At 50.4% G+C, this 23,322-nt stretch overlaps 8 protein-coding genes across 8 annotated transcripts; 4 read left to right on the top strand and 4 right to left on the bottom strand.

The window, feature by feature from the left end:
* Window positions 1–1,250: 1,250 nt before the first annotated feature.
* Window positions 1,251–1,496, top strand: BGZ61DRAFT_542505 (uncharacterized protein; the record flags this gene model as incomplete). The annotated part of the gene is made up of 2 exons (XM_046255200.1): window positions 1,251–1,280; window positions 1,329–1,496. The coding sequence occupies 2 exons, from the start codon at window positions 1,251–1,253 to the stop codon at window positions 1,494–1,496; spliced, it is 198 nt and encodes a 65-aa protein (XP_046093021.1).
* Window positions 1,497–5,008: 3,512 nt separating this feature from the next.
* BGZ61DRAFT_58296 (uncharacterized protein) lies at window positions 5,009–5,304 on the bottom strand. Its single transcript, XM_046256302.1, has one exon. The coding sequence runs from the start codon at window positions 5,201–5,203 to the stop codon at window positions 5,024–5,026; it is 180 nt and encodes a 59-aa protein (XP_046093020.1). The 5' UTR covers window positions 5,204–5,304; the 3' UTR covers window positions 5,009–5,023.
* A 2,617-nt stretch (window positions 5,305–7,921) lies between these two features.
* On the top strand, window positions 7,922–8,304 carry BGZ61DRAFT_488148 (Cupredoxin; the record flags this gene model as incomplete). Its single annotated transcript, XM_046250076.1, has 2 exons — window positions 7,922–8,057; window positions 8,123–8,304. 2 exons carry the CDS (start codon window positions 7,922–7,924, stop codon window positions 8,302–8,304), a joined length of 318 nt encoding a protein of 105 aa, XP_046093019.1.
* Window positions 8,305–8,400: 96 nt separating this feature from the next.
* BGZ61DRAFT_542501 (uncharacterized protein) lies at window positions 8,401–9,182 on the bottom strand (the record flags this gene model as incomplete). Its single annotated transcript, XM_046255199.1, has 2 exons — window positions 8,401–8,601; window positions 8,679–9,182. The coding sequence occupies 2 exons, from the start codon at window positions 9,180–9,182 to the stop codon at window positions 8,401–8,403; spliced, it is 705 nt and encodes a 234-aa protein (XP_046093018.1).
* Window positions 9,183–10,172: 990 nt separating this feature from the next.
* On the bottom strand, window positions 10,173–11,085 carry BGZ61DRAFT_549306 (S-adenosyl-L-methionine-dependent methyltransferase; the record flags this gene model as incomplete). Its single annotated transcript, XM_046255427.1, has 2 exons — window positions 10,173–10,785; window positions 10,815–11,085. The coding sequence occupies 2 exons, from the start codon at window positions 11,083–11,085 to the stop codon at window positions 10,370–10,372; spliced, it is 687 nt and encodes a 228-aa protein (XP_046093017.1). The 3' UTR covers window positions 10,173–10,369.
* Window positions 11,086–11,440: 355 nt separating this feature from the next.
* On the bottom strand, window positions 11,441–12,159 carry BGZ61DRAFT_469858 (uncharacterized protein). Its single transcript, XM_046248010.1, has one exon. The coding sequence runs from the start codon at window positions 11,862–11,864 to the stop codon at window positions 11,562–11,564; it is 303 nt and encodes a 100-aa protein (XP_046093016.1). The 5' UTR covers window positions 11,865–12,159; the 3' UTR covers window positions 11,441–11,561.
* Window positions 12,160–13,379: 1,220 nt separating this feature from the next.
* BGZ61DRAFT_549296 (uncharacterized protein) lies at window positions 13,380–13,973 on the top strand (the record flags this gene model as incomplete). Its single annotated transcript, XM_046255426.1, has 3 exons — window positions 13,380–13,610; window positions 13,656–13,882; window positions 13,935–13,973. The coding sequence occupies exons 1-3, from the start codon at window positions 13,418–13,420 to the stop codon at window positions 13,971–13,973; spliced, it is 459 nt and encodes a 152-aa protein (XP_046093015.1). The 5' UTR covers window positions 13,380–13,417.
* Window positions 13,974–14,495: 522 nt separating this feature from the next.
* BGZ61DRAFT_376599 (Glyoxalase/Bleomycin resistance protein/Dihydroxybiphenyl dioxygenase) lies at window positions 14,496–15,056 on the top strand (the record flags this gene model as incomplete). The annotated part of the gene is made up of 1 exon (XM_046242518.1): window positions 14,496–15,056. The coding sequence occupies one exon, from the start codon at window positions 14,496–14,498 to the stop codon at window positions 15,054–15,056; it is 561 nt and encodes a 186-aa protein (XP_046093014.1).
* Window positions 15,057–23,322: the final 8,266 nt, after the last annotated feature.

Raw genomic sequence — 23,322 nt, 5'->3', positions numbered from 1 at the left:
CCGCACATTTTCGCCCTGTAGCAAGCGAGGATGCACTTCGAAATGCCTTCAACCCGCAAGTATATCAGGAAGCATTAATCAGCATACTCACGCGTCGGAGAGTGCCCTTTTCGGCTATTGAATGGGACGAGTTTTAATAACTAGCTCTCGCGTGTAACCCATATATTAAAGACTCCCTTATTACCTTACAGCGTATGATGGTCCGATATATTGCAGCAAACTATGATTTTTACAGCAGCGAGATCAAGAACAGTCTCACCACTGCGTCAAGTCCGATTCATATCTCAACAGACCTCTAGACATCACCGCATAGACATTCTCTACTTGCTGTATGTGCACAATAGGTAGATAAAGACTACAAGCTTCATAAGGCACTACTATCTCTACCAGAATGTACAGAGAGTCATTCTGGAGAAGCTCAAGCGCAGGCTGTTATCGATACTTCAGAGAAGTACGGGATACAGTCAAAACTTGGTTGGCACACAGGTGACAACGCGATATCAAACGACACATGTCTTGAGTCTATACAACGCAAGCTAATAAGTAGACACAAGGTTAGTTAACTACGCAGTTTAGGCTATAGGCTGACATTGAGTAGATTAAATTCAACGCAAAAGGACGTCGTATACGCTGTATCACGCATATCATTAATCTTTCCCTTCAAGCCTTCCTTCTCGCATCTTCTAAAGAGGCTCTAGTCGCAGCACTCGAGTCAGCATCCGGTGTCCACTGGAGAGGAGCTTCTCTCCCAGTTTTCCGAGGTCCTAGCCTCTCATCAAAAGAAGGCTGCCGCCGAACGAAATACAGCAAAAAGAAAGAACGGAGAGCCGGCCAGAAAGCACAAGCGCAAGGGCAGCACGGCTAGCAATACGTCCGTGATATAGGCTGACGACTTTAGCGGCGTTGAGAATGTCCCTGCATTACGCAAGCTTCATGGCTTAGCTGTGTGGCTAACATCATCAAGCCTCCACCAGAATACATAGGATAAGGCAGTGGGACTGCGTTTAGGGATGGATAATTGTACCCGCTGGTCGTCCTGGTATTAGGTCATTAATCGTGCAATTAGAAAGAAGGACAAAATCCAGTCCTTTATATCTGATCACAAAGAGGCCATCGGAGACAATTGGCTATTAGTTGGAGATTGGGAGTTGCTAGGCAAAGCACATACGTTTCTTCAGCCATTTTCTTCAGCAACATTGTATGCAGAGGGAGATAACTCGTCTATCTCACAATCGTTGATACTGATGGATATGTTATTACTCCATTACGAAGAACAAAAGGTACCCTTCAATCTATCCACATCAAGTCGATTACTAACATTGTATCAGAAGATATATCAGTCGGATGAACACTCCGACGAACGGATGGTTCGAGCCATCGATATGGGATGGTTTATCCTCTCTAAATACTTCCGCCTAACTGACGAGGTTCCCGTATACGCCGCCGCTCTCCTCCTTGATCCCTATAAACGCATCGCATATATCAAGCAGAACTAGCCAAAGGAATGGCATAAAGATACTATTGCCTCAGCCACAGCATTCTGGCAAAAGGAATTTAATTACGAGCAACCCAGCGACCATCCCTCCACCCCCACGTCGATGCCACCACCGCTGGCAAAGAAGCCAAATCAACTCGCAATACTATCAAAGAAGCTAGAGGTTAGGACTATTAACGCGAGTGTTAGGGATGATTTCATTAGCTTCATCAACGTTGATGCAACAGATATCCCTCCGGATTATACGCCTCTGGAGTGGTGGTATCAACCACAGCAGAGAAAGCAGTATCCGAAACTTAGCCGTATAGCTATTTATATTCTTTCTATCCCAGTAGAGTCATCAGAGCCGGAGAGGACGTTTTCTGGGGCAAGAAGAACATGTTCATGGGATAGATTGCGAATCACATATAAAACTATCGAGATAATTAAATATACGGGCAATTGGTTGCGTCAAGGACTCATACGGCCTCTGCATGAGAATGGGATGGGTCTAATCGGAATCCCACGGCCGGAGGGTGACTCTCGGGACGTTGACGATGATAGTAGGCATTATTTCGACTGGTATTAGAGCAGGCGCGGTGGATATTTCTCACCGTCATAAATCGTTCATTCGTTCGTTTAAATCGTTTATTCGTTCGTTTAATCGTTTGCAATATTTTTGAACCGTTCAAACGTTTGAGGAAAAATTCGACCGTTTAAACGGTTTGCCCATGTATGCTACGATAGGCTTACGGGATGGCTGATGGTGGCCTCTCTGCCTTTTGTGAGACCATGCTGGGGTCCCTGGGCCTTGCATGTCCTCCACCCACGCCAATCACGATAGACATCTCAGGCCCGGACTCCAGATCGACCACCAGTCGCGGTACCGGTCGGTTTCGAACAGGGCCAAGGGGCCAGGACGGCCTGGTATGGGGCGTATGTTCGATTGCCTTATACCTGAATCACACATAGCCCAGATTCTAACGCTACATGTGTAGTGTGTATCCGTGCAACTCGCCGAAGATACGTGATGACTTGGCGCTAGGTCATATCTGCAGGACCAGAAGTCCCCGGGCCAGACTTGCCTATCCTGATATCATATCTGATATGATAAATTATCCTGATATCAGGATAACACACTATCCTGATATGATATCAGCTTAGCAGGATAGCAGAGATGATATCAGGCTAGTAGCTTTAGCAGCTTTAGCAGAGATGATATAAAAATAGATACATAGCTTAAAGGGCAATATTTCATTCGATCCTAATCTAGATCATCATCTGAATCAACCCGAAGACTACCGTTTATTTCACCGTCCACGATGAGCCCTCTACCACCACGTGATGATGGTATAATGAGTCCTTCACGCAGCCAGTTACCGATACATTCAACCTTCTCCAAATTAGCGCATGACATCCTTTCGCGATCCCATGATAAAGTACGTCTCCATCCACTAAATGCTGACTCGGGATCAGCAGAACCAGGGGGGACAGATAGTATATCGATGGCCATGCGACTGAGACGCGGATATGTCCGAATCTGATCCCTCTGACACCACCAGATAAGAGGAGAGCCTTCAATCTTTATCGGCTGGGTGCGGATAAAGTTTTCGAAGTCATCTACGTCCCTGGTTATGTCCTCAGCGACCATCATCTCGTCCAGAAGCCGATCAAGCTCGTTTGGCTGTCCCTGCTGCGAGCTAGATGCTTTGCTCAGCGGCTGGGCAGGTCCGAGGGCGGGCGCCATCTTGTATTCTTCCTCCCAGATTGTACGTGCGTGCGTAATGGCAGTCGCCGCCCATTCCTCCTTCCAGTGTATCTCAAGGTATCGCGCTCGCTTCGACGGATCGAGGAGGAGGGCAGTTGCATAGATAGGTGACTCCTCAGACATAGTATAGTACTTATCAAGTACGAACCAGCCCATATCAATCGAGTGCAGCATGAGAGGATCATATGTCTCTTCTGCTTCATAGAGTTCCTAAAGAGTTGATTAGTAATTGGTTTAGTTAGATGAAAAGATGAGATAATACCTACTTCTGCTCGTAATGGCGAAGTAGTATATCCATGATAATAAGGTTTTGCGAGAGCGTCGTCGTCGCGCCTTGAGCCCACAAAGTCGTAGATGTGAAAGGTTGGAGAAATGCGTGTGTTTTCTCTAGGTAATCCCAATCTGAAGAGGTGAGAATATTATCACCCAGAGTCTTGTCATATTCAAGCAGGAACTGCTTTACTTGCTGCTTTTTCCTCATTAGATTATCGATCATCCTATACCATGAATTCCAGCGCGTATCATTATCAATACCGAGTCGTAGTTTGATGCGCTCATCCCATGCATCACTGTGGATAGCTGAATTACGTAGCCACAGCCCGATCCGGTGTAGTTTGCGCAGGGCAGGAATCATAAACCAGCCCTTCCTACTAGTGGTGTTGTCTAATCTATTATCTGTTCTCGATGGAGGATTTCCCTGTTGAACGGAAGCCTTTTTGGATGCGACGCCGCCAGGGCGTCTCGTCTGAGCTCGCGTCTGATCTGGCTGGTTTGATGTATCACCACCAGACGCGTCGTGCAAGACGAGATAGAACCGTTCGTAGAGCTCATCACCAGTGACGTCGCTAGCAGCACCAAGGGCGGCTTGAAGTGCTTCACGTGAAGACGCGAAAAGAAAGGCTTGAAGGGATATGTTGATAATATGAAGGATACAGCGGATACGGTGCCGTTTCGGATCCCAGTTGATCTACTATAGATTAGACGACTAGATACGGGAATAAGACAGGAGTATGACGTACATTATGATCCCGCTTAAGCCTGGTTGACAAATGCTGCAAACACGTGTCGTTTGACGTCGCATTATCGCCAGTATGGCAGCCGAGTGGATTCGTGATGCCGTAAAGGACGAGTGTTGAGAAGATAAGTCGAGACTGATGTTCACCAGAATGGCTGTGTCGAATCTCTAGAAGACTCAGAAGTGCTCTCCTAGGCTGGTAATCCTTGTCAATCCATCGTGCACATACTGCTAGTACACCATGGCGATGTGGCGATGTCCAGAGATCAGATGAGATGTGGACCTTCGAAACGGCGCTCTGTAGCTTAGCCTTCAACTGCGACTGATATAGGCTAAAGTTTGCAGTAATATGACGCATTGCTTCATGTCGTGATGTCATGATAAGGTTCTCAATAGCGGGATTACAGGCTAGTATGATGCCCTGCATCTCATCCCATGTAACTGACGAAAAGGGTAGTCGACGACGTGTGAGAAGGGCAACCATGCTCTCAGTATAGCGCTAGGGATTGAACACTCTACGGAGGGCTGATTCTGATGGGTTTGCTGTATAATAATCGCCGAGCCCAGCTTGCTTTAATGGAGGACCGATGTCTGATGACCGTTCGGGTATCGTATTATCCGAAGAGTTAATGATATCGCTGTGTTTGCGCTTCGCATGGTATATGGCGTTGTCTCGTTTCGGATCTGACCAGGTCTGATCAGAGTAACAGAGGAGACATTCATAGACTACTGCTCCCTTCGTTCTGCGCTTCCCTGATGGTCCTAACTAGCCCTTATGCAGATATGTCGCGCGGAATATGCAATCGAAGTTCAGGACCTCAGATGGTGCTGATTCTGCATCAACAGCAGGATCAATGCTCATCTGGGACTGTGAGGTGCAATCCGCAGGTTGCTGTGATGAAGAGGCCATAATTAAGGATAGTAGAGGCTCGAAGTAAGAGAACATGTTCTATCTACGCACTTGAGTCAGGCGGTAAAGTTTGAGAGATTTGAAGACTGCAAACACGGAAAGATCGGATCTTATCAGCCGGTAATATGAAATCTGGCCATCAGAGCCGGCAGTTTATCCTGATATCTATCCTGATATCAGGATAAGGGAGCCTAGCTTTATCCGATATCCGATATATATCATATCGGATATAGCAGGATAGCAGAGATGATATCAGGATAGCATATCAGGATAGGCAAGTCTGCCCCGGGCGAGGGCGGATCTCACCCAACGCGGATCCTGTTCGCGTTCGAGTTACTAAGTGAGACCTCCTATTGGGTCCACCTTGCTTCTTTACTTTACTTAGTGTCAGGAACGGCTCAAGCGATCCCACAGTTCCCACCACCATGGGGCACACCATCAGAGTCACTGTTAACTCGGACTCTCCATGTCCATGGGCCTTCCCTGGAGATCCGAGGAGTGTGACCTCACGTCGGTTCTCCGCGAAGGGCCTTGTGCATTCTGTAGCCATTCTCAACGGATCCCTCTCAATCCCCTGACCCTGATTGCCGATCCTGTTACTATTTACGCCCGCGTCTAAGGCTGAAGCCACCACACCTTTACAACCTCGGCCACTGCGATATGGGTCGATGAGATAGAATCCAGCCGCCTGATAGGCGGCATTAGGCCTTTATGAGTGGCCTTTTCTCGCATTTGGTGTGCTGACTGTCATCCTGCTTTGCAGCTGTACCTGAGCTATGCTTGATGCCCCACATCCAGGCCGTCCCGCTCAACAACTCCTCGCCTATCCACCTGCGTACTTGGTCCATGTTCAGAGATGTCCTCTAGGAGCTCGACTGAGCGCCCAGATACGTACCGTCACGCCTTGGCTTGAGATGAGCTGTGTGGTGCTAGTAGGAATTGGGCACGGCTGTTCGGCAAATGCGTTATGCCTGGGTCTTGGAACGTCAGCCTCTTTGGCTCGCCTCGACTGTTGCTTCTGAACGAGCACACGACATATAAAGGCCGTGGGATCCCGCCGTGAAGATGGGAGGTTTTATTCCAGCACCCTCAGTCCACACTCTTTGGGATTCGTCGATCGTTCCACTCCATCACTCGTTTGAAAATGGGTAACGCCGCCCCCTGGGGAGCCCCTTCCCAGTTAGAATCTCAAGCTACTCTCCACTTGAGCCACTACTCTGATACTTCTCTTGGAGGAGGTTTGAGCCAGTCCCAAACCAATGGGTATGTTCATCACCTGTTCCTTGTCTGTTCTCCTATATGATGGCCAAGTATTAAGCCCTCTCTACAGCGAGTCTGTCTTGGGAACGTTTGATGCCCTTACGCTCCCATACTTCATGACCAACAACCCCACCCCAAATGGGTATCCTTGGAGCAAGTTGAATGCCCATACCAACTACTACAAGACCCATCCCAATACGGGTGTCATCAGGAGGTATGACTTCACCATCAAGCGGGGTACCATCGCCCCTGATGGCTACGAGCTGTCTGCCATCCTCATCAACGGGGCCTTCCCCGGCCCTACCATCGAGGCCAACTGGGGTGACACCATCCAAGTGACCGTCCACAACGAGATCGAAGATGAGGGCGTCGCCCTGCACTGGCATGGCTTCCTCCAGACGGGTACGCCCTGGGAGGATGGTGTCCCTGGCATCAGCCAATGCCCCATCGCCCCCTGCAAGAGCTTCACATATCAGTTCCTCGCTGAGATGTATGGCACTAGCTGGTATCACTCTCACTACTCTGCTCAATACGCTGCTGGTCTCGTCGGTCCCATGGTCATCCACGGCCCTCGTGATAAGCGAGACTACGATATTGATATCGGTCCTGTCATGGTCAGTGATTGGTATCACGATGAGTACTTTGACCTCGTCGAAACCGTCATGAGCCCCAGCGGCGGTATCATCTTCTCAAATAACAACCTCATCAACGGAAAGAACAACTTCAACTGCTCCACGCTCTCTGCAGACGACCCAACCCCCTGCAACAGCCAGGCCGGCCTCTCCAAGTTCAAGTTCACGCGTGGCAAAACCCATCGTCTGCGTCTCATCAATACAGGCGCGGAAGCCCTGCAGCGGTTTTCCATCGACGGCCACACCATGACTGTCATCGCCAATGACTTCGTCCAGGTCGAACCTTACGATACTAAGGTCGTCACCCTGGGCATCGGTCAGCGCACCGACGTCCTGGTCAAGGCCAACGGCCAGCTTGACGCCTACTGGATGCGTGCCAACATCTCCGTCCCCTGCAGTCTAGCCCGCCAGCCCAACGCCTTGGCCGCCGTCTACTACAACAAAGCCGACCAGACCAAGGAACCCAAGTCCACCGCCTAGGATGTTCCCGACCCCGGCACCTGTGTCAACGACGACCTGGCCAAGACCGTCCCATTGATGAAGCTGCCCCTGCCTGCCCCTGAACTAACCTATGACTTCGAGGTCAAGCTCTTCGTCAACGAGAGTGGCAACAGCCTGTTCTCGTTTGACGGTATTGACTTCCGCGCCAACTACAACAGCCCTACCCTGCTACTTGCCAAGCTCGGAGAAGATGACTTCGAAGAGCAGTGGAACGTGAGGAATACTGGCAAGGCCAAGAGTGTCAGAGTCAATGTCATCAACAGCACTCCCTTCCCGTAAGTTGACCCATTTCTCGGCAAGATAAAGAACTATGCTAACTTAACTGACACGCAGTCATCCTATGCATCTTCACGGCTTCAACATGTACATCCTCCACGAGGGCGACGGAGCGTGGGACGGCACCATCATCAACCGAAATAACCCCCAGCGACGAGACGTCATCCAGGTCCGTGGCAAAGGCCATGTGGTGATCCAGTTCGACGCCGCCGATAACCCAGGTGCGCTACTTACCCCTGATCTTGACTCTCTCGGGTTCTCTCTCGCTAACAACCTTGCTTCTTAGGCGTCTGGCCCTTCCACTGCCACATTGCTTGGCACGTCTCCGCCGGCCTCTTGATCCAGTTCCTCACGAACCCGGACAAGGTCGAGAAGTTCAGGATCCCCAACGTCGTCGCTGAGACCTGCCGCCAGTGGGGCACGTGGACGTCGACGAACATCCCAGCCCAGATCGACAGTGGTCTTTAACTGACGGGCTCTTGTGTCTAAAATGGGCGAGAGCGGCAATGACGGTGGAAGTGGTGGGCGGACACCTCGGGGCTGGGTTCTGCTAGGTGGTAATAATTACAACGTTTCCGGTTCCTCCCAGTCGACCCTGAGAAACACAATCGCTTCGCCAGTGGTCAGAAGACCATACTCAAGGCCTCCCTCAATCATGTAATGATAGGTCTGCGTGACGGCAGACGCTGTCAGCCTGTCCGCGAGATACTGGAAAAGCGCGTCCGGGTCCATAGAAGTGGGAATGGTTTTTCGATTGACAACGTCCTTGGGAATGTTCATAGCCCGCAGACCGAGACGAAGATGCGGAGCGGTCAGCTTGTGGGGGGCTTATACTCAGAAACGTAGACCATAGTACGCGTCATCGCAAGTGCATCGTTGGATCGATAGACGCAGATCTGATCGGGTCGCAGCTGGTTGAGGTCTCGTGTGCGGTCCGGCGTCTGTAGTGGTGTCGAAGGAGTCTCCCGAGCAACAACTTCTTCAGCAATGTCGCTGATGGCATGGAGGTGATTCTCGAAGATGATGCCATTTCCCATGTCGAAAGCACTGCTGACCTCATCCACCTGCTTGAGCTGCTCTATTATCGCTCTGACTGGATCCTCCACACTGTTCTGCAGGAAATGCTCGAGTGTCTTCTCGTTTGCTATAGATCGCGGGGAGATTCGGTTTCCCAGGCCGGCCAGGAAACTTCGGCTCTCTAAAGCGCGGCTCTGGGTAGGAAACGTGTCGTAGAGTGCACCAAAGACAAAGATAGCTCTTTGTTGTTCTAGGAAGTCCGACCATGGCCTGAGATGTGTTGGACACCACTTGTTACGCGGATTGGTGATATGGCCCTTCGAGGTCATTTTTTTGTCTGTTTCGACGGCAAATTTGGAGAAGACGAGTTCATGGCACGCGGCTATGTATGCATCAAGTGTCGTGGGCCGGGTTTGTTCCTCTGCTTCCTCAGCGCGTTGCTGCTCTCTCTCGGCGCGTTGTCGCTCCTCCTGTCGCTCTCTCTCTGCGTAGTCGGCGCGTTGGAACAAATATACAATGAGAGTGTGTCAGAATGTCAACACCACGGCTTTCTATCAACTGTGGTCACTATTGCTTCATGCAAAACCAATCCCATCCCATTCCATTAAACCCTAACAACATGCTGACTCTAGAAGTTCGGTTGCTTGGAGTTCAGCTCTGTTATACTCATTGTCTATTGAGCGGAGCTCATCTTGAGTTCTAGGATAGTTGCGAAGATCAGTCGGTATTATCAATAACGATGATGAAAGGCTGGGCGAAGATGAAATTTGTGCACGAGAGGATTTGTGTACGAAACGATTGATGATAACACCCCTAACCAACAGTTCTTGCGTAAAGTTGGTCAATATGGTGGTAACTGCGACAGAGACTCGCATCACACCGAGGTTAATCGAGACTAAACACTAAGCTGGCGATGCAAGACACTATCGACGGCGGATGCATGTCGATGGACCAGCCGTGCCAGGTCAGGGCCGGTAACTGAGTGGATACGGCACGAAATGGGTCATCTGGGCGAGCAAGTTAAACCCCATCTTTGATCCCCGACACGCTTCCGCGAGATTTCGGTCGCCGGACGATACGCTTTGGCAGATCCGGGGCCCACCGGTGCTGACTCCCCGCAGACTGCATTTGCAGGGCATCAGCAAGCCACTATTCGTTCAGCAAGAATGATGCGAAGAAGGCGGGGGGCGTTTACGTTTTAGATGCAATAAGAGGCCAACAACTACAGCGGCAGAGCCCGATACGAGAATCTGTCGTCGGCACACTGGAGGTCAGATACTCGAGGGAACAGAAACGACGGTGATGATACTACCATGCGGCATGTCCCTGTGAATTCACAATACGAGATTGGATTTGCCGTCTTCATCATGCCCGAGCTGTGATACATCATACAAGGCTTGCGCCAATACAACCAACACTCGGCCCACGCTTGTCACCTTGTTTTCTAAGCGAAGCCATTACTACATGAATATCAACATTGCGCAGAATGATCAACCCGAGCCAACAAGCGGCCCTATTAGCTGACGAGAGCCCACAACCAACCGTCGTAGCTCTTCTCGCCCACTGTCTGGATAACGACTGAGTCGACACCGGGCTCCTTGCCAGCATTCTCAACCACGCGTCGGCTGGCCACGACGTCCTGATCGGTGATGCTCAGGTCCGCCAACTCTCCCTCGCGCACGATATTGTCCATACAAATGACTGAGTTTGGCTTGACCATGTCTTTGGCCAGTCGGAAGTAGTTCCAGTTGTTCACCTTATCGGCATCAATAAAAACGAAGCCGAATTGGGGACGCGTCCCAGCCTTGACCTCGCTACGCAGCGTTTCCAGGACATCGACACTCTCGCCGTGAATGACTTCTATGCGATGCGACAGCCCTGCGAGCTCAATGTTCCTGCGTGCCACGTCGACGTGTCTAGGGTTGTACTCGACTGTTGTCAGGTGTAGCTGTGGGTTTCACTCGCCACCCAGATGGCCGAGTATCCGCCCAAAGTGCCGACTTCGAGCGCGAGTGTCACTCCTGATGCCCGGCAGTGCAGCGCCAGGAACTTTGCCTGCGCCGGCGAGAGCGAATAGTCCGGGAGGCCAGCCGCCGTGGATAACTTCAGCACATTCTCGAGCACTTTGGCATTGGGCCGCGGCGCCGGATGTGAGTGCGGGATCGTATACGCATCGACAGCTGTCCAACGGGGATCGTCGTGACTGTGGCTGGGCCAGTGGTTTCCTGCCATGACACCTTTTTGATGTTATGCCGGGTTTAAAGCGGGAGCACAGCTCGCTAGGACCCAAGTAACATCGAGGCTCTACTCTAAACGAAAGAAGGTGGGTGGTATTTATATCTCTATTCCTGATATTTCTATTCCCGCTCTTTCTATTCCCAGTGGCTGCCGTCACACCACTGTCCCAACAGTCATCTATCTAGCACGCTGCAGAGAATCTCACCATCGATCACGTACGCTGGCGGACTTATCGGATTTATTCGGCGTTCAGCAAAGACACCCCGGATCCCTACGGTGGTAGCTCCGCTTCTTTTTGGCGACCGTGCCGTTTTGCCGGTGCCATTTTCACTGCCTCCCAAGTAGATTGATCCTTTTGATTGATCGTCACGTCCTTTTATTAATCCAAACCGAGCAATCGATTCAATCCTTGATGCTTCCTTCTTTGCATTCCTCTGTGGGTATTTGTATTTAACTCATAACCTGCTTGATCATATCTGCAATCTTGTTCGACACCTCGGTAGACCGTGGGATATCATGGCCGCCTCCATGGTCGTACTCCAGTCTGTCGTCACAGAATTCGCGAGCTGAATGCCCGCGGGCCACCTCGGGTCCCTGGAGCCGTAGATGTGTACCGTAGGTATTCCAATGCGCGCGCTCCTGGGGAATCTGGTGAAGTCGAGGCCGAAGACGTCGCTCAGCTCCGGTCTGGCCTTCGGATCGTGCATCAGCTCGCTCTTGCCGGCGTCCCAAAGGCCGACTCCGCGCTTTATCAACTTCAGGTTTGCCACCATCTCGGTCAGTCGCCCGGCAGTCCCGTTCAGCAAGCTACATTCGTCCCCCTCTTGCACTCTTAATGTAAGCTGGAGATCACCGCGAAGCCAAGGAATTACTCAGATTCAGTCGGAAGCCGAGACATACGGGGAAGCTCAGCCACCAGGAAATGCGACGGATGTACATCCCTCATACCAAGCTGTGCCCCCTGTAATATGCACTTTACTTTTAGTTAACGTGTATGATAAGCATGCCGGTCAAATAAGTAGAGTAGTGCTATTTGGGCGGTATGGTATTGCTATTCGGGCGGTACACGTGACCCCTCACCTGACCCCTTACGTGGAAAACCACTGGACCCGCTTTTTCTGCGCGCTAGTCACGTAACTTCGTCCCAATTTTCAACCGCCTACAGCAGTCACAGCGGCCTAAGCCTGCTGCAGCTGCAGCCGCTACAGCGGTCACAGCGCCCCAAGCCCACTGTAATTGCAGCCGCTACAGCAGTCACAGCGGCCTAAGCCTGCTGCAACTACAGCTGCTACAGGGGCCACAGTGCTCCACGCCCCTGTCACATCGCAACTACAGCTTCAAAGCATGCCCCTTCCGCCGCCCTTCCGCCGTCTCCGCTGCTGTCGATATAAAGTTCCTAATCACATACAATTTCTATGACCTGAAGAACAGCAGTAAGACAGGTGAGGGGATGAGGGCCGGGTGTAAAGGGGGCTACAGCTTGGGGCTGTGACTGCTGGCGCAGCAGCAGTTACAGCAGGCTGCGGCTCTGTGACTGCTAGAATAGCTGCAGTTATAGTGGGTTGCAGCGCTATGACCGCTGTAACAGTTGCAATTACAGCGGGCTTGGGGCTGTGACCGCTGTAGCGGCTGCAATCACAGCGCGCTGTGGCGCTGCGGCGCCGTGACTGTTGGGCGGAAGTTACGTGGCTAGCGTGCAGAAAAAGTGGGGGAAATGGTTAAACTCCGGAAGATCTTACCTGCAATAGCAGTCACGTGTTAGTAGAAAAGTGGGTCTACAGCCCGAATAGCAATACCATACCGCCCAAATAGCACTACTCTAAATAAAAAGAGCAAAGTACATATGGGGCGGCCTCTGATCGACGACAGGGGTAACGCGTTACTCAGTTCGGGTACCAAAGCATGCCAAATTGGCCTGTTCACACCCCATTACCGGGAATAAGACGTCCAATGTAGAGTCCGAGTTGTCTGCTATTTTGGCAGTAGCAATTGGTTGAAGCAGTGGCGGAACAGATGTCCGACAGAGGATCCGAGGCTATAGCTCTTGGAGATTGCTTGCTGACCGTTTTTCACATTCCGAGACGGCATCCTAGTTCATTTACGGACAGACCTTTGAAAGAAAAACATGACAAAAAACGCCACTCTAACGGCATTGAGGAGAGATGTGACCCGAGCATATCGAACTTGGGTAAGAACTCGATCCGCGGCTTTGCGGGTCATCCGGAGCAAAAGCTTCCGAGCTTGACTAACTCTTAAGCTAATGGGAAATGGGCCAAACATCAGAAGGTGTTGGGACTGGGTATTCAGTAATTACAACGTGTTGAACATGGGCTACGGTATTGACTCTGCGGAATGGCCAACTGGCATCGAGGTTCCCTCTGCGGTGAAGCAATTGATTGAGAGATTTTATCAGCTGCTCGATAACTCTGACTCGGGGGTTAGAGACATCCTTGCCGATGAGGTATTCGCGAGCGACGGAGTGGCATATTTCGGCGCGACCCCATTCCGCGGTGCAGAGGGTTTGTGCCTTCAACGCCATGGATTTCCAGATCTAACATGAACAGAAATCCGGAACTCGCGAGCTAACGCCTGGAAAGTAATTTCCATGCGAAAACACGAGGTCCTGAAGGTCTATGTTTGCGATAGCAATGCCAGCGACCTCCTCTTTACGGCGCGCGTTGCAATGGGCTTGAGAAATGGGAAGCAGGTTGAAGGGGAGTTTACAGGCCGCCTTGCCATTTCCGATCCTCAAACCGCGAACCCCAAACTCCGCCTTTACCAAGTCTGGGGTGTAAGTAATGTGCAGCTCAGGCTTTCCAACGTGGACTCTAATTAGATCATAGGACACCTCTGCACTCATGGCTGCACTGCGAGATGATTGAGAGTGAGGGACTTGAAGGTTAGAGCAGTTTTCATACGGTACTCTGGAAGGTATTTCAAAGTCGAGATATAAACATGAGCTACCAATTGCAAGTATTTTTTATTTACAAACCTGGGATCTATTGAATACCGACACACTGGAAATCGTAGTGAAACTGTTGATTTAGCATCAGCGAAATTTGCACGTCTACAAGTAGCGTTACTTCTTCCACTACCCAGCCGTAATCCAGCCGTATTATGGGCAATGTCTATGACTGAAATTTGATGTTCATTTTACCCCTTTGACGCAGAGGCCCTGCGTGTCGGCATTCTCAAACAAGACCGAGGTGTCAGTTCGGAGCTCGGGACTAGCTTCCCGAGACATGGTAACAGAGGTTCCGGAAGACCAGCGCCCCGATGAATGGAATACTGTTATATCATGCCAAAAAAAAGACTACCTAATGCCCACCATGCGCATTGACATTACTCGTTGTCACATCTTTATCCAGACAATTTTGATCCGCTACAGATTCATCACCGCAACCATGGTCTACACTACCCCAAGCCCGTCTGAAAAGGTGCAATCTCCAATAGGCCTAGCCCACGTTGTTCTCAGAACCGCAAACTACAAGCCCATGGTGGAATTCTACAAGGCCTTTCTTGGTGCCTTTGCCACTTTTGAGAATGAAGTGCTCACCTTTCTGACGTACGACGAGGAGCACCATCGCCTCGCCATTGGGCACGTCCCAGGCACTTCGGAAAAGATCCCCACATCTTCCGGGTTGGAACACATTGCGTTCCAGTTCAGCTCGCTTGGTCACCTCATGCAAGCGTACGAGCAACGCAAGGCCCGGGGCATCTTGCCTATTTGGTGTGTCAACCACGGCCCTACGACCAGCATCTACTACCAGGATCCCGACGGCAACCAGCTTGAAACCCAAGTCGAAAACTTCGACACTGTTGATGAAGCTAGCGCAATGATGGCATCGCCAGAATATGCAGAGAACCCTATCGGTGTCGACTTTGATCCCCAGGAACTGATCCGTAAGTTACGGGACGGAGAAGACGAAGTGGCTCTGAAGAGGAGGCCCAATATTGGCTCATGAGGGTTCGACACGATCCCAGCGCCACCTCCCAAGGATGTCAGGGATCAATATGATGTCATTGAGGCGGCCGTTTGATGGAAGATGACAAAGTCAGGAAGTGTGAACGATTGATGAGTGCCATGTGTGAGAGCATAGAAATCGCATACCGTTTGCTCAATAGTTTTTCCATGAGGGCAAGGTCTATCTTACAGTCACTGTCGGCGAGTAGGCTCCTTCTCATTTTTTGGTAGCTTAGGGATGGTCGTAATGATATTGACGGAATTCTTGATTTGCTTCGGCGGCCTTATCGATTTATGCGACACCGGTGCCGAATACCGCCTGGCTGGTGTGTTTGTAACAAGAATACGTTTGGTCTAAAAGGAGTCGTTCAGGATTCCAACTTATCTACTTCTGGCCTTTTTAGCCTCCTTTTCTTAGTACCCCCTTGGTAACTCAAGGGTGACGATTCGTGGTTAAGCCTGGAGCCTATAATGTAGGGCAATATGTCCCCAGACTGGGTAGGGAATCAATCCATCCACGTCAATATCCGACTTTGTGGATTGAATTGACGGCTTACTCAGCAGAGTGCTCGTGGATTGATGTCCACAGGGCTATCCGTGGATTGATGTCCATAATATTGAACCCGTGGAAGACCACTGTCACACTAAATCGGGTTTCCTATTCGGGCAATTTTTGAAGCTACCGAACCTGTATATTGCCACCGCACATTCATCCGAACAACCCCATTCAACATACTCCTCCAGCGCTGTATCGTCAAGCAGTATGTTACCGACATCTTCGATAATGCCTGCGCGTAACCAAGATCGCAGCGTTTGGATTAGCCCAATCGTGCCAGCGTCTAAGCGGTTTCAGAGGGGCGTGACCATCAACCCGGTGGCGGAGAACAGTCTCTCGCACTCCGAGATCATGGCCGGCACTGTCATGACGCCAAGGGCCATTCGAGATAGCCTCGGGTACTCAAACCTCTTCAGAATCCAATACTCAACTGGGTCTGCGATGTCCTTGTCGCTCCCAGACACACTGGCCTGCCAGCGGATATATTCATCCGCTTGAGCAGCGGACGGTTGGCTTTGACGGTAGCGGTTACGATACCGATCAAAGGAGGACAAGGTCGTCTTTCGCCTCTTTACAACCGGGCCTTCAGGAGACGTGACTGTGATCTGTAGGTCTCTGTATTCCGTATCCCAAAGACGTTGCACGATATCCTTCGCTTCATCGACCCAACTCGGATGTTGTTGACCCCAAACCTCGTCGAAATAGTCCCATCGTAGTCTTGGGTGCAAGGCGGCAGCGGCGTAGTATACTGGAGAATCCCTCAAAGTATTGTAATATTTATCAAGCTTCTTCCAGCCAAGGTTGATATTGACACCGAATTGCTCCGGTTCAGGATGACTCTTAATATGCGATTTTGCGTCCTCGAGCTTCCCAAGTAGGAATTCGAACACCTCCAGCACATCAATCATAGAGCCAAAGGTTTCCCTAAGGCTCCCACTCGCTCTTCTGCTCATACCAAAGGTCCTCGAGGAAGTCCTTAAGGAGAAGGGCACGCCGAATCATATAAAGAGTGGAAAGCCAACGGGTAACCACATCAATGATAACATCTAGAGGTTTCTTCGCTCGAACCACCGGATCGTCAGACTTGCTGTACGCGGTAAGCTGAAGAGACCGGAGGAGATTGGTAAGCGAGTCTGAGCGGTGGATCCAGAAGATGAGGTTATGAAGTTTCCCAACTGGTCCTTTCTGTCTCCATAGCTCGTGGGCCTTCGCGTCAAGGGTCTCGTTCCCTTGGATATCGTCCTCGAAAGCCTCGTAATTATGGCCAAAAAGAAGTGCCTTAACGGCGAGATTGAGGATATGGCCAAAGCAGCGCAATCGCCGCGTTTTACCCTCGAAACCGAGCGCCTTTCCAATTTCTTCCATCGCCGTGTCGTCATTGCTGGCGTTATCAAGTGTGAAATATCCCACCTTGTGGGCTATGCCGTAGCTTCGAAGGACCTCGACAACGTGGGCGGCGATATTGTCCCCAGAATGGCGGTCGACAAGCTCAGGAAGGCCAAGCACAAGTTTTCCTGGCTGGCCAAGGGTGTTGAGAAAGTAGCAACAGATTCCATACAAAGCGTGGCGATTATTGGACCTCCAACCGTCGAATGCAATATGAAGTAACCCCGGAGCTGTCGCTAATACTCGCTTGATCTCAGCCTTGATTTCCTCGTACACCTGAAGAATACGCCTGCGGACGGTATTGTGGGTAATATGCGCTTCGGTTGTCTTCACGAGTGGATTGAGATATTCGAAAGCGGCGCGGAGGTATGGATCTTCACTTTGTCGGAAAGAAGAGTTGCTGTTGATGATCCACGAGACTACCAAACGCTGGAAGACTAGTCGATCAAAACGGCCAATGATCTGGTTTGCAATCTGCTGCTCTCGCGCGTCACGGGTATTCAGCTTCATCATCTCGGCGATATTCCTCGATGGTGTCTCCTCCTTTGCTTTGCTGGGCGGCTTCGGTATTCCGGAAGGGTCCCAGACCTTGTAGTCATTCCAGAGATGGATCTCCGCGTTCTGCGTACCGCTCGAGGCCGTCGAATGAGGGTTTGGCCTGCGACTGTCAACACAGACCTTGCAAACCCATCGCCGCTTTTTATCGTCATCGCTCTTCTCAATATCGTAGCCGAATTGCCATATCCACGACTATGTAGACGCGCAGCGTTGGGATTGCGTGTAGCCAGAGAAGTCTTTCCAAGGGAAGAGGTCCCACGAGTTCTTCTTACCCTCTTGGTCCGGCGACTCGAGCACCATAGAGCTGACGATTGGGCTCTCAGTCATTCTACGCGGTACAGAATGCAGTTGCAAGAATGCACTTGCATGGAGACGTTCGAACGTGGCACCTTGACGCGAAATGTCCACGACCCCATGGCTGTTATGCTCTGTTTAAAGATAACTTTGTATGTGAAAATGCATGGTATATAGGTACTTGAGATCTCTACCGACCATAACCAAGTTGGCCCACCCTGAATTACAGGGTATTTTTGGGGCCAGGCCAGGAACCCCCTACCAGTCCATACCCCTGCTTCCATTTCCACGCATCCATTCCACGGAACCCTGGCGTGGATGGCGCGGCCTAGGCTCACGCACCCCGTGCGCTAAACTCGCGCACCCTGACTAAGCCTCGCCAGCAGGCGCAGCGGCATTCTGATCGGTAACTTCACTCAGGGCAGCAGCAGGATAGCAGTAAAACAGCAATAGAACTATGAAACCCTTCTAACAATACTTCTGCTGCTGTTCAACATGATCTTTTGCAGCTGCCTTCCAAATATCATTCAAGCCCCGTCTTCTTGTTGCAAAGCCCTCAGCTTCCATCTCTTTCCGTACTTGATCTTCAACGCGTTGATCTTCTAGCTTAGTCCAATCTAAATAGGCCATCATCTCTTCCTTAGTCCATGGCCGTCGGCTTGATCCCACTAAGCAGCCACTATTCATCTGCTTCCAATTGCAACACCATGCATAATCAGCCTTGCTGTACCGTGAAGGCAGTCCCTGTGCCTTTCGATATTGTTGGTTAGTCTTGATAGCGCCTCGAGGCTGCATCTTATACCAGGCTTCTCTTTCCACAACATATCTCTCATAGATAGCCTGCGGGCTATCATATGCTAATCGTGTGACTGTCTGTATAGGCGAGGCAGCAGGTGAGGCAGCAGGTGAGGCAGCAGGTGAGGCAGCAGGTGAGGCAGCAGGTGAGGCAGTAGGTGAGGTAACAAGTGCCTTTGTATGTAAGGCTGCATATTCCTGCTCATCTGCCATTAGTAGGGTCTGAAAATCTTCCTGTGCCTGCAAGGCTTCCTGTACCTGCCTATCTGCGGCTGCCTTGTCCAAGAGCTCTTGATGCCGAAGAGGGCATGCTTTTGAAGTCATCCTATGGCCCACTGTATGACATCCACTGCACTTTGGTGGCGCCTTACGCTTGCCTATGGCCTCAACAGCCTCAAAAGAGCTTGGGTATCTCTTAGTGCTTGATGCTGGTAGAGTGGATCTAGCAGCCCTTGCATCCACACGATTCCGAGGCTCAAGCAGCAGCTGTGGCTTTCCAGGACGATTGAGATACCAATGCTCATGAAAATGTTCAAGACGAAGGGCCTGACCTTGTTCTTGTAAGGTTTGAAGGATATGAGCGCAAGGTAGCCCTTGGGTTCGAGTAAAAACACCTGTGCAATTAGGTAAAGGTGCCTCAGTGTCCAAAAGTCGTTTTCTTTGTTCCTCAACCTTTCGCAAGGCATAGTGAGATACCCAGGCTTGTACACCTGAATAGAGATGCTTTGAGAGCTCTACTGGGTTACGGACCTGCTGCATAGCCTGATTCGAATGAAGTTCAGCAAGCTGATGGACTAAAGCCCGGCTCAAAGCCCCCCAAGCTTCAAAGAGATCTAACTTAGATGTCTTCAAGTAGCTTTGTAGCATGCTATGGATACCTTCAACTGTAGAGGTAACAACAGTGCCAAAGTGAAGGTGCTGATCAACCCAGGCTTTTACAAGCTTCTGCTTATAGGGGTTGAGCCACGTTGACTTCAGATATACAACCTCATTTACATAGGCAGGCAGATACTGTTGTTCAAGCTCTTGCACCCGCTGTTCAAAGGTTGCTTGATCTGGTGAATAGATAATCGAATGCCAATGGCTAAAGAAGCTCTGCCAGGCAGCATCGCCATCATCAGAGAGGCTTAAGCCTAGCTGCGATAAAACAAAGGTTGGCCGACAATTGGTCAGGGCTGCCTTGTTAGCATGCCAAAGGCATAGCAGCGAGATTGAAGACGGAAAGCAGATATTGAGTCGGGGCTTTCCGGTCTTTGGGGATAAAGGTCATCTGATCGGATGCTTGCAGCCACTAGGGCTAGGATTGGTGGGTTCCTTCAACAGGAAATGCCGTACCGGGTAGGGACCAGTAGCCAGACCTATTGGGGCCATAAATTGGGAAGGTCTCGGACAGGACCTTCAGGACAGCATCATCCCTCCAGCATATCATTCAATTGACAGTTATTTGGCCTATCCTTTAGAGACCTATCCAGGGACTATTTGATCAAACGGTATCAGCTGAAAAAGCTATCAATTTTGCCCAGCTGTCCGACTTATCCGGACCCCAATCCTGATCCTATCCGACCTTTCCGCCACAACACTATCACGGTCATCGCAGCTCTGCCCTTTGGGTGGGTTGTGTGTTCTTAGTGTCCTCTGCTCACTCTCTCACTCAATATCAACTGCATTCATGCATGCCTTCGCACAATCTGTTAGGATAACAGATGGAAGTCTGACTTGGCAGATCTCATAGAGGGATTTAAGCCTCTCAAGAGCCCAAAGGTAGTCCTCTTCTTCTTCGCCCCTAAGGAAGGCAAATGCAATACAAAAAGACCGATTGGAAGCATCAATGCCGATAATATCTAGCAGTGGCATACCGTATCTGTTAGTCTTATATGTACAATCCAACAGCAGCAGATCTGGATATGCTTGTAGATAGGCAAGCGAGTCAGGATGAGCAAATAAGATAGCTTCTACCCGATTATCTGCATCAAGCTGTATTCGACTCCAGAAGCCTTCTTTATCAAGCTGATTTGCAAGTGCATGGATAGTATTCTCGCCTTGGCGGGTATCTCGGCGGCTCTGCATGATCTGATTTGAAATATCCTTCTGCGTTGCAAGCGTAGTTGAATTTTGCTGTAGATAGGTTCTGATCTCCTTAGGAGCGACTCCAGCACTCGTCAGACTGCTGATTGTTGTTTTATCTTCAGCATTAAGCTTCCGATGTATAGGATGAGCAGTTGGATGACTGCTTGGCTCGTGGTTGTGTGCAGCAAAGCGCCTATCTTGGCGATGGCAGATAGCCCAACCAGCTTCATCTCGTAGCTGCTTTCCGAGAATTGAGAAAGGGCAGCCACAACCTCGTGTAGTGGTATTCCGAATCCGTTGTTTTGAGGCCTAGGGGGCTGTAGAGCGCGGTCACAAGTGAATGTAACCATAATCCTTCCATTCCTATGCCTTGTTGACCTTCCGGTTGTAAAGGCATAGCCTCGTGGCAAGGCCCAGTTGTTGATAGCCTGAAATAGAGCATCTCGAGATAAATAGATACCTTCGGGAGGGAGGCAGTCGGGAGGAAATTGGTCCATCTTGTGATATTAGAAGGATGAAGATAGAGATGGTGTCAGACAATTGGCTCCACAGGGATCATTGATGGCACCAGTCAAATGATAAGAATTATCTAAAGAACAAAAGAAATTGAACAGCCATGTGTTCGGGCATACCGGTAGCTATTTAAGCTTATGTCGTTAGAATTGGAGTCCTCGATGCAACAAGTTGAATGTGAAACCGGATACACGACCCGAGAGTACGGGCCGTGTTACACGTCCAGTCGCACGAACCTAGTGGTGATATGCGACAGATGGAGAAGCGTGATGCTAATGCGCTGAAAATTACGCCGCCATCGCAGGGGAAAGGGTGCTTAGTCAGGGTGCGCGAGTTTAGGGGACCCAATAGAGCCACGGGTCCGTACAGCCACGGGTCCCTACGCTTAGTCAGCAACACCCACTGTAATATTCTCGCCTCACCGCTGACCGCCTATAACCACTCCATCACAACTATCAAGGGCTGCTTCTGTATTTTAATGGGCAAGATTTTGCACCTCTTCTATGGCCTACTATATGACATTTGCTACATGTAGGTAGTCTTTTTGCTGGCTTATCTTGCGGCTCATCTTGTGGCTCATCTTGCCCCTTGTCTTGTCGCTTGTTTTGCGGCCTGGCTTGAGGCTCGTCTTGTGGTTCGTCTTGTGGTTCGTCTTGTCGCTTGTCTTGTGGTTTGCCTTGGGGCTCATGATTGTGTTGACAAAATCGAGCTTCGGTTCGATGTTTAAGAAGCCAATTTCCACTCCATTCTTCCTTGGCTACTATTGAAAATTGGCAGCCAGTGCGAAATCGATTGCATGCGTAGGTAACCGTAAGTCGACCAGACCTTTCTGTAGTTGATCTTCTGGTTATAAATTTATAGCCTCCGATTGCTGCCCAGATATTGAGATCTAGAATAAGATCTTCTTGTGATGAATACCACTGTTGAGGAGGAAGAGAGTTCATTTTGTTAATAGTAGTAAGTAAGGATAGATATGATGAAGTATCAGGCGGTGAAGCAGAAGGGAGACGGAAAAGGCAGCAAGGCAGAGGGTTAGGGTTATGCTGACTAATAGAGGACCCGTGAGTGTACGGACCCGTGGCTCTATTGGGTCCCCGAGTTTAGCGCACGGGGTGCGTGAAGGTAAGGTAAGGATTTTATTTCGCCCGGGGGGACACACCCCAGAGGGCCTTTGCGCTAAGCTATTTTCGTTTCGTACAGTTCTTCCATAATCACCCGAAGCCCCAAAATTTCACTTTTACTAACTGGTCCAATCTGGTGTATATGCCGTGACAGGCCTGCTTGAAGGCCAATTTCCCCAAGTGTTCAGCATCCTATCCTCAGCAGCTGAAGCCCGGTCTGTCAAAATGAGACTGTATGATGTTAGTAGGATTCAATCTGAATAGTTAGTGTGCCTGAGGCTTCTGGTCCATGTCAAGCCTCCCCGTTGCAATGGCAAATTTGATCGTCGCCCGTACTGCCCGCATGTCTGGTGCCCATTTGTCATCGTCAGACGCTGCCTTTCCTCCCAAGAAGAACGAGAGGTTTCCCATCTTTGCTTGTGGGCATTTCAGCATGCCTTCCCGTTGCTTTGTCCACTTTGTGCATCTGAATAGAAAATGTTTAACTGTCTCGGATGCTTGACCACATTCGCACATATCCGATTCTACTGCGCCGATGTTGTGCAGAAAGCTGTTTAGTCTTGCCATTCCGGTGCGGAGCTGGATCAGCACATCTGCTTCTTTCCTCTTCAGCAGGTCATATATAGTACGGGTATGCTTGCCAGGGAGTGCCATGTCTATCGTCGTCGAGTATTTCCCAGCTCTTCCTGGCGGCATTCTTGTTTGCTGCTGCTTGGTTATGACTAGTCTTATCCTCGTGGATCTTGCTTGATACAGTGGTATATCTGGTCTGCAGTCTCTTTCAGTGGCCCGCCGGGCTGCTGCTTTGGCTTTTGGTCCTAGTGCGAAGTCTTCTTCGCCTGCTGGAACCCACATCATCTGGAGAGAGTTGCCCTCGTCTTCAAGGCGCCCGACATGGTCGTAGATTTGCCGAATGGCCTGTTGGCCGGATTGTTGACGCGGCCGCCGTATGGCTTCTAGTGCGGAACGGTTGCTCG

This window comes from Ilyonectria robusta, assembly GCF_021365365.1.
Source record: "Ilyonectria robusta strain PMI_751 chromosome Unknown BGZ61scaffold_140, whole genome shotgun sequence".
Taxonomy (NCBI): domain Eukaryota; kingdom Fungi; phylum Ascomycota; class Sordariomycetes; order Hypocreales; family Nectriaceae; genus Ilyonectria; species Ilyonectria robusta.
This window is presented reverse-complemented; position numbering and strand designations above follow the sequence as displayed.